Source organism: Lipotes vexillifer, unplaced genomic scaffold (assembly GCF_000442215.2).
Source record: "Lipotes vexillifer unplaced genomic scaffold, Lipotes_vexillifer_v1.1 scaffold646, whole genome shotgun sequence".
NCBI classification, from domain to species: domain Eukaryota; kingdom Metazoa; phylum Chordata; class Mammalia; order Artiodactyla; family Lipotidae; genus Lipotes; species Lipotes vexillifer.
In genome coordinates, this window is record NW_006769605.1 from 586152 (window position 1) to 595875 (window position 9724).

General features: G+C 41.9%; 1 protein-coding gene across 1 annotated transcript in view; it reads right to left on the minus strand.

Moving 5' to 3' along the window:
* WDR37 (WD repeat domain 37) overlaps nucleotides 1-9724 on the minus strand; it is a 45417-nt gene that overhangs the window by 16362 nt on the left and 19331 nt on the right. The window contains exons 9-11 of the mRNA XM_007445657.1: nucleotides 9685-9724; nucleotides 1435-1669; nucleotides 138-279 (exon numbers count right to left, since the gene is read on the minus strand). Of these exons, the coding sequence (XP_007445719.1) occupies nucleotides 138-279; nucleotides 1435-1669; nucleotides 9685-9724 (417 nt within the window). The remainder of the gene's footprint in view (nucleotides 1-137; nucleotides 280-1434; nucleotides 1670-9684) is intronic.

Consider the following 9724-nt stretch of genomic DNA (forward strand, 5'->3'; position numbering starts at 1 on the left):
AAAGAGTAGCCATTCTGAAAAACGGTGGAGTTGGAAATTAACACTAAAAATTAAAATAAGAACTGAGTCTTAACGTCTACCTGCAAAACTTCTTTCTCGAATAGTTAAAAAGAAACATCTAAGCAACTGAGACTCACTCCGTATGGCCCTGGAAAACATTCACGGAGTGGATGGAAGGGTCCCTGAAGTCCCACAGACGGAAAGTCGTGTCGCGGGAGGAGGTCACCACCAGCCGCTGGGTCGGGTGTGTGCAGCAGTGCGTCAGCTCCTGATCGTGCCCTGCGACAGAGACGAAGGGCAGACGGTCACAGGGAGGCAGGCCCCTGCTATGCTGCTAGTAAGAGGAGTCGCAGGAATGGTGTGTGGGGTTGATGTGGGACCCGTGTCCCTTCCCCTCGTGCATTTGGAAGAGCAGGACAAGTGTGTGTGGGACACTCCTGACCCTGATGGCTGGAAGGTCAGGCAGATCTCCAACAGGCCGAGTGCGTAAATAAGTACAGTTCCAAATTCCGCACTTGCAGAATAACCTCTAATAATACACAGGCGGAGCACTCGGTAGAACACAACCTTTATCACTCAATGAGGAAAGGCACTCACCGATAAACACGCACAAAGGCCTGTGATGGGCAGAGCTCTGAGACAGCCCAGAGATGCCCAGCCCTGGTACACACCCTGCAGGATTCCTGCCCTTGTGTTTGGGAAGAACCTGCAAATGCTCTGGTAATCTCGGTACATTTTTAAAGCAAAACGGATTTTGAAGATATAACTAAGGCCCCCAAATCACATGGCTTTGAGTTAATCAAAAGAAAGATTGTCCTGGATGGGCCTGACCTAGTCAGGTGGACCCTTTCAAAGGGTCCCGGCAGAGATGCTCTCCTGCTGGCCTAGAAGAAAGCCAACAACACATGGTGAGATGCCTCTGGAGTGGCCACGGGGGACTGAGGGCAGCCTCTGGATGCTGAGAACTGCCCCCAGCTGACAACAGGCAGGAAAACGGGATCTCAAGTCACGGGCCACAAGAAGAGGAATCCTCCCAATGGCAGTAAGAGGACCCCAGGTCTCAGGTGAGAGCAGAGCCCCCCCCAACACCTTTACTCCACCCATGACACCCTGAGAACCAGAGGGTCAGTGAGCATGTGCCCAGAACTCCTGACCCAGGGGCACAATGTGATAAATTCATGTTATTTTAAGACATTAAGCATGTGGAAGTTTGTTACAAAGCAAAAGAAAACTAATACAACAACCACATTCAAATATCTGGATACTGCATGTATCTAGATGCAACTAACCCCCCCTAAGATAAGATAAATTTAACTGCCAACAGCTCTATTAATCATAAAGGAGCTCTGAAAATCACAGCTGCACCAAGAGAACCAGGAGTCCTTCTAGATGAGATGTCGTCTGCACACAACTGGGAATGCAGTGCCTGCACACCTGTCAGGGAGTGAACAAGTTCCGACGTCTCCACGTCATACAGGTTCGCCGTTCTGTCCCACGAGGCCGTCACCGCCTGCTTGCCCCCGACCAGCCAGTCGGCGGCTATGACCACTCCCTGGTGGCTCTTAAGTGATGTCAGTGGCGCCCGGATGGTGGGACAGTCGCTGGATGCATCCGCGTCTGCATCGGGCTCGTCCTTGTCGGAGCACTCCACCTCGTCCTCGCCACAGAGCTGCTGCTGGGGGAGAGCAAAGAGGCGGTTCCCTGGGAATCCCGAGGCTGCCAGACACGGCTGCACAATCGCACTGTTACTATCTGTCCTTCTAGGACTTAACCACCGTTACGACCAACACCAGCGGGTATCTGGTACTAAGTGGTGCTCAGTGACTGTGTATCAACTTCACCATCTCCTACTTGGCTAAAACCCTGGGCCAAACGTAAGAAGAAAAAATGAGGTAGCTACAACAATAAATGAGCTACAGTTCATTTCCACTAACCAATAAAAGGGGAAAATAAAATGATTTTCAACATTTTAAGTTTTCACCACAGATTAGGAGAAATGTAATAAAACTAAACACAACTGAAAATCAATAATTTGTCACAATAAAAAAAAGGAACATTCAGTTCTCAGAAGCCTATTTAAAACACGTTTAGAATTCTATTGCTATGTTAATAGACATGAGAGTTCACTTTATTTTCCTACATTATCAATAATCTTTTGTCAAAAGCTAAGGATAAAACAAAAAACCTAATAGTCACCCTAGGCCTCAGGTCTTTAAGAAAATACTGTGTATTCATTCAACAAATATTTATCAGGTGCTTACACGGTGCCAGACCACATGCTGATCACACAGCAGAGAAGGGGAGATGGCCACTGCCTGGCATATCCATGTGGAACTTGTGTAGGAGGTGATATGGGCCTGGGGCCCCGCCTCACAGAGCGTATGGGCCAGCAGGAGGCAGACACACAAGTGGGCACAAGTGCACACACATGGGTATGGGAGCAGATGTCATAGGTATGGGAATACATGTCGTGCATACACACACATGGACACACACAGCGCACGGATGTATGTCATGTATACACACACAATAGAGGGATGTAACCTGAGCCGAGACTGGCCAGCAAAGCTTAAGAAAGCCAGGGCTGCCCATCCAAGCACAAGGCTCGGGCTGGGCAGTAATGAGGGAACGCCACCTGCTCTTCCTTTCATGGCAGATCGCGGAGTGGTCCTGGCACCAACCACACCCCAGGTGCATCTCAAATTCAAGCTGGGGCCCCCAGGGAACCTCCAAGCCCTGAGGCAGCAACTTTCAAGCAAGAAAAGTCCCTGCATCCAACACAAACAAAATCCTAAAGAAAATAAAGTCAACCTTACATTATAAATAAACTATTAAGTTTTTGTTTGTTTGTTTGTTTTGTTTTTGGTTTTGGTTTTGGTTTTTTTGGTTTTGCAGTACGCGGGCCTCTCACTGTTGTGGCCTCTCCCGTTGCGGAGCACAGGCTCCGGACGTGCAGGCTCAGCGGCCATGGCCCGAGGGCCCAGCCGCTTCGCGGCATGTGGTATCTTCCCGGCCTGGGGCACGAACCCGTGTCCCCTGCATCGGCAGGCGGACTCTCAACCACTGCGCCACCAGGGAAGCCCAACTATTAAGTTTTTTAATCTAAGTATTATATGTAATATTCCCTCTGACAAAATTGGTGCTTTTTAAATTTTATTTGGAAAAAGAAATCCATACAACATAAACTCATTTTCTGAACTTTCTGAGCATCAGTCTTCATGCACACCTCTGCCCTGTCCTCCTCCAGTGCTCACTGTTTCTTGAGTGAACACGTGCATTAAGTACAGCACATGACAGTTTGGAAATTCCACGAGGGAAAAATCTGTGTTAAAATTAAATACATAATACACTGAATTAAAAATGAATTGTTAAGACCACTTATCTAAAGAAAACTCATTCCTACTCATTACTGGAATTCATTAATTACTTAACCCATCTCTAAATAGAACAACATTTAAAAGGATTAAAAAGAGAAAAACTAAAGGAATATTCAGAGGCAGAGATATGAAAACTGGAAAATTACTATCATCCTCTAACAATTACAGCCAAAACGTAAATGGAAACCTAACGTTTGCTCAACTATATGAAATCACTCAGCGTCCTCTGCCTGGTGAAACTTCCCCCCGCAGGAGCAGCACAGGGAAGGGCTGAGCGCGTGTAGACTCTACAGCAAAAAGCCACCCTCAACAGAAACTAGGAAGATCAAGTCACCAAAAAGGATAACAAAGACCCTGCGTGATTATCCAAAGAAGGTGCATCTGTATCCTACAGGAAAATCAAGCATGTAACTGAGGGGGTTGTGGTTTAAACCTGTGGATTCATTCTTCTCAACAGGCAACCTCTTTTGTTACCAACATTAAAACTTTACACACATGAGACATTCACAGAAAGACAGACAAGATGAAAAGGCAGAAGGCTATGTACCAGATGAAGGAACAAGATAAAACCCCAGAAAAACAACTAAATGAAGTAGAGATGGGCAACATTCCAGAAAAAGAATTCAGAATAATGATAGTGAAGATGATCCAGGACCTCGGAAAAGGAATGGAGGGGGCTTCCCTGGTGGCGCAGTGGTTGAGAGTCCGCCTGCCGATGCAGGGGACACGGGTTCGTGCCCCAGTCCAGGAAGGTCCCACATGCCGTAGAGCAGCTAGGCCCATGAGCCACGGCCGCTGAGCCTGCGCGTCCAGAGCCTGTGCTCCGCAACAGGAGAGGCCACAACAGTGAGAGGCCCACGTACCGCAAAAAAAAAAAAAAAAGAATGCAGGCAAAGATCGGGAAGATGCAAGAAATGTTTAACAAAGATCTAGAAGAATTAAAGAACAAACAGAGATGAACAACACAATAACTGAAATGAAAAATACACTAAAAGGAATCAATAGCAGAATAACTGAGGCAGAAGAACGAATAAGTGACCTGGAAGACAGAATGGTGGAATTCACTGCTGTGGAACAGAATAAAGAAAAAAGAATGAAAAGAAATGAAGACAGCCTAAGAGACCTCTGAGACAACATTAAACGCAACAACACTCGCATTATAGGGGCCCCAGAAGGAGAAGAGAGAGAAAGGAACAGAGAAAATATTTGAAGAGATTATAGTTGAAAACTTCCCTAACATGGGAAAGGAAATAGCCACCCAATTCCAGGAAGTGCAGAGAGTCCCATACAGGGAAAACCCAAGGAGAAACACGCCGAGACACATAGTAATCATATTGGCAAAAATTAAAGACAAAGAAAACTTATTGAAAGCAGCAAGAGAAAAACAACAAATAACATACAAGGGAACTCCCATAAGGTTAACAACTGATTTCTCAGCAGAAGCTCTACAAGCCAGAAGGGAGTGGCATGATATACTTAAAGTGATGAAAGGGAAGAACCTACAACTAAGATTACTCTACCAGGCAAGGATCTCATTCAGATACGATGGAGAAATCAAAAACTTTACAGACAAGCAAAAGCTAAGAGAATTCAGCACCACCAAACCAGCTCTACAACAAATGCTAAAGGAACTTCTCTAAGTGGGAAACACAAGAGAAGAAAAGGATCTACAAAAACAAACCCAAAACAATTAAGAAAATGGTCACAGGAACATATATATCGATAATTACCTTAAACGTGAATGGATTAAATGCTCCAACCAAAAGACACAGGGTTGCTGAATGGATACAAAAAAAAGACCCATATATATGCTATCTACAAGAGACCCAATTCAGACGTAGGGACACATTCAGACTGAAAGTGAGGGGATGGAAAGAGATGTTCCATGCAAATGGAAATCAAAAGAAAGCTGGAGTAGCAATACTCACGTCAGATAAAATAGACTTTAAAATAAAGAATGTTACAAGAGACAAGGAAGGACACTACATAATGATCAAGGGATCAATCCAAGAAGAAGATATAACAATTATAAATATATACGCACCCAACATAGGAGCACCTCAATACATAAGGCAACTGCCAACAGCTATAAAAGAGGAAATCGACAGTAACACAATAATAGTGGGGGACCTTAACACCTCATTTACACCAATGGACAGATCAACCAAACAGAAAATTAACAAGGAAATACAAGCTTTCAATGACACAATAGACGAAATAGATTTAATTGATATTAATAGGACATTCCATCTAAAAAGCAGATTACACTTTCTTCTCAAGTGCACACAGAACATTCTCCAGGATAGATCACATCTGGGGTCACAAATCAAGCCTCAGTAAATTTAACAAATTGAAATCATATCAAGCATCTTTTCTGACCACAATGCTATGAGATTAGAAATCAATCACAGAGGAAAAAAACGTAAAAAACACAAACACATGGAGGCTAAACAATACGTTACTAAATAACGAAGACGAAGAGGAAATCAGAAAATACCTAGAGACAAATGACAATGAAAACATGACGATCCAAAACCTATGGGATGCAGCAAAAGCAGTTTTAAGAGGGAAGTTTATAGCTATACAAGGCTACCTCATGAAACAAGAAAAATCTAAAATAAACAATCTAAGCTTACACCTAAAGGAACTAGAGAAAGAAGAACAAACAAAAGCCAAAGTTAGCAGAAGGATAGAAATCATAAAGATCAGATCAGAAATAAACGAAAAAGAAATGAAGGAAATGATAGCAAAGATCAATAAAACTAAAAGCCGGTTCTTTGAGAAGATAATCAAAATTGATAAACCATTAGCCAGACTCATCAAGGAAAAAAGGGAGAAGACTCAGATCAATAGAATTACAAATGAGAAAGGAGAAGGAACAACTGACACTGCAGAAATACAAAGGATCACGAGAGATTACTACAAGCAACTATATGCCAATAAAATGGACAACCTGGAAGAAAAGGACAAATTCTTAGAAATGCACAACCTTCCGAGACTGAACCAGGAAAAAATAGAAAATATGAACAGACCAATCACAAGCAATGAAACTGAAACTGTGATTAAAAATCTTCCAACAAACGAAAGCCCAGAACCAGATGGCTTCACAGGCAAATTCTATCAAACATTTAGAGAAGAGCTAACACCTATCCTCCTCAAACTCTTCCAAAATATAGCAGAGGGAGGAACACTCCCAAACTCATTCTACGAGGCCACCATCACCCTGATACCAAAATCAGACAAAGATGTCACAAAAAAAAGTAAACAACAGACCAATATCACTGATGAACATAGATGCAAAAATCCTCAACAAAATACTAGCAAACAGAATCCAACAGCTCATTAAAAAGATCATACACCATGATCAAGTAGGGTTTATCCCAAGAATGCAAGGATTCTTCAATATACACAAATCAATCAATGTGATACACCATATTAACAAATTGAAGGAGAAAAACCACATGATCATCTCAATAGATGCAGGAAAAGCTTTTGACAAAGTTCAACACCCATTTATGATAAAAACTCTACAGAAAGTGGGCATAGAGGGGACCTACCTCAGCATAATAAAGGCCATATACAACAAACTCACAGCAAACATCATTCTCAATGGTGAAAAACTGAAAGTATTTCCTCTAAGATCAGGACCAAGACAAGGATGTCCACTCTCACCACTATTATTCAACATAGTTTTGGAAGTCCTAGCCATGGCAATCAGGGAAGAAAAAGAAATAAAAGGAATAAAAATTGGAAAAGAAGAAGTAAAACTGTCACTGTTTGCAGATGACATGATACTATACATAGAGAATCCTAAAGATGCCACCAGAAAACTACTAGAGCTAATCAATGAATTTGTAAAGTTGCAGGATACAAAATTAATGCACAGAAATCTCTTGCATTCCTATACACTAATGATGCAAAAGCTGAAAGAGAAATTAAGGAAACACTCCCATTTACCACTGCAACAAAAAGAATAAAATACCTAGGAATAAACCTACCTAGGGAGACAAAAGACCTGTATGCAGAAAACTGTAAGACACTGTTGAAAGACATTAAAGATGATACCAACAGATGAAGAGATACACGATGTTCTTGGATTGGAAGAATCAATATTGTGAAAATGACTACACTACCCAAAGCAATCTAGATTCAATGCAATCCCTATCAAATTACCAATAGCATTTTTTACAGAACTAGAACAAAAAATCTTAAAATTTGTAATGGAGACACAAAAGACCCCGAGTAGGCAAAGCAGTCTTGAGGGAAAAAAACGGAGCTGGAGGAATCAGACTCCCTGACTTCAGACTATACTACAAAGCTACAGTAATCAAGACAATATGGTACTGGCACAAAAACAGAAATATAGATCAATGGAACAGGATAGAAAGCCCAGAGATAAACCCACACACCTATGGTCAACTCATCTATGACAAAGGAGGCAAGGACATACAATGGAGAAAAGACAGTCTCTTCAGTAAGCGGTGCTTGGAAAACTGGAGAGCTACATGTAAAAGAATGAAATTAAACACTCCCTAACACCATACACAAAAATACACTCAAAATGGATTAGAGGCCTAAATGTAAGACCAGACACTATTAAACTCTTAGAGGAAAACATAGGAAGAACATTCTTTGACATAAATCACAGCAAGATCTTTTTTGATCCACCTCCTAGAGTAATGGAAATAAAAACAAAAATAAACAAATGGGACCTAATGAAACTTAAAAGCTTTTGCAAAGCAAAGGAAACTACAAACAAGACAAAAAGACAACCGTGAGAATGGGAAAAAATATTTGCAAACAAATCAACGGACAAAGAATTAATCTCTAATATATATAAACAGCTCATGTAGCTCAATATTAAAAAAACAAACAACCCAATCAAAAAATGGGCAGAAGACCTAAACAGACATTTCTCCAAAGAGGACATACAGATGGCCAAGAAGCACATGAAAAGCTGCTCAACATCACTCATTATTAGAGAAATGCAAATCAAAACTACAATGAGGTATCACCTCACACCAGTTAGAATGGGCATCATCAGAAAATCTACAAACAACAAATGCTGGAGAGGGTATGAAGAAAAGGGAACCCTCTTGTACTGTTGGTGGGAATGCAAATTGATACAGCCACTATATGGAGAACAGTATGGAGGTTCCTTAAAAAACTAAAAATAGAATTACCATATGACCCAGAAATCCCACTACTGGGCATATACCCAGTGAAAACCAAATTCAAAAAGACACATGCACCCCAATGTTCATGGCTGCGCTATTTACAATAGCCAGGTCATGGAAGCAACCCTAAATGCCCAATGACAGACAAATGGATAAAGAAGATGTGGTACATATACACGATGGAATATTATTCAGCCATAAAAAGGAACGAAATTGGGTCATTTGTAAAGATGTGGATGAATCTAGAGACTGTCATACAGAGTGAAGTCAGAAAGAGAAAAACAAATATCATATATTAACACATATATGTGGAACCTAGAAAAATGGTACAGATGAACTGGTTTGCAGGGCAGAAATAGACATAGATGTAGAGAACAAACGTATGGACACCAAGGGGGAAAAGTGGCGGGGCGGTGGTGGTGTGATGAATTGGGCGATTGGGATTGACATGTATATACTGATGTGTATAAAATGGATGACCAATAAGAACCTGCTGTATAAAAAAATAAAATTAAATTAAATTTTAAAAAAAAGCAGGCACAAAAAAAAAAAAAAACTTTACCCACATGCACCAGTGACGTACAGGATTTACCTCACATGAAAGACAGACAAGTTGTCTAAAATCAAATACATAAAATATTAAGAAGTATAACTTAATTTTAAAGAAGTAATGTAAACGTTTAACATTTGTGGAAAGGAAAGTGAAAGCAAATACACCCAGATATAGACAAAGACTCTGCCCTGGTCCGCTCGTCAGCCAGGCTGGGGGCGGCACTCTGGCTGTGGTGAGTGCTCGCGTCCTGGCTGTCAGGTGTCCTCACGTGGCCTCTCCTTGGTGCGTGCAAGAAGGTACAGGGAGCCCTCAGGTGCCTCTTCTCCTACAGACACCGAGCCTACTGGATCAGGGCCTCACCCTTGTGACCTTATTTGACCTTAATGACTTCCTTAGAGGCCCATCTCTAAATACAGCCCCATGGGGGGTTAAGACTCTACTCTAACCTATGAGTTTTGGGGACACACACATTTGGCCCACAACACAAATTTTAAGTTTATCCTAAAACTCACAAGCATCCAGAACCTACCAACATACCCCATATCGTGCTTTCAGGGTAAGTAAATGTGCTGCTTACACTAGTGTCGGCTGCAGGCTGAGGAGTGGGCAGCTGAACC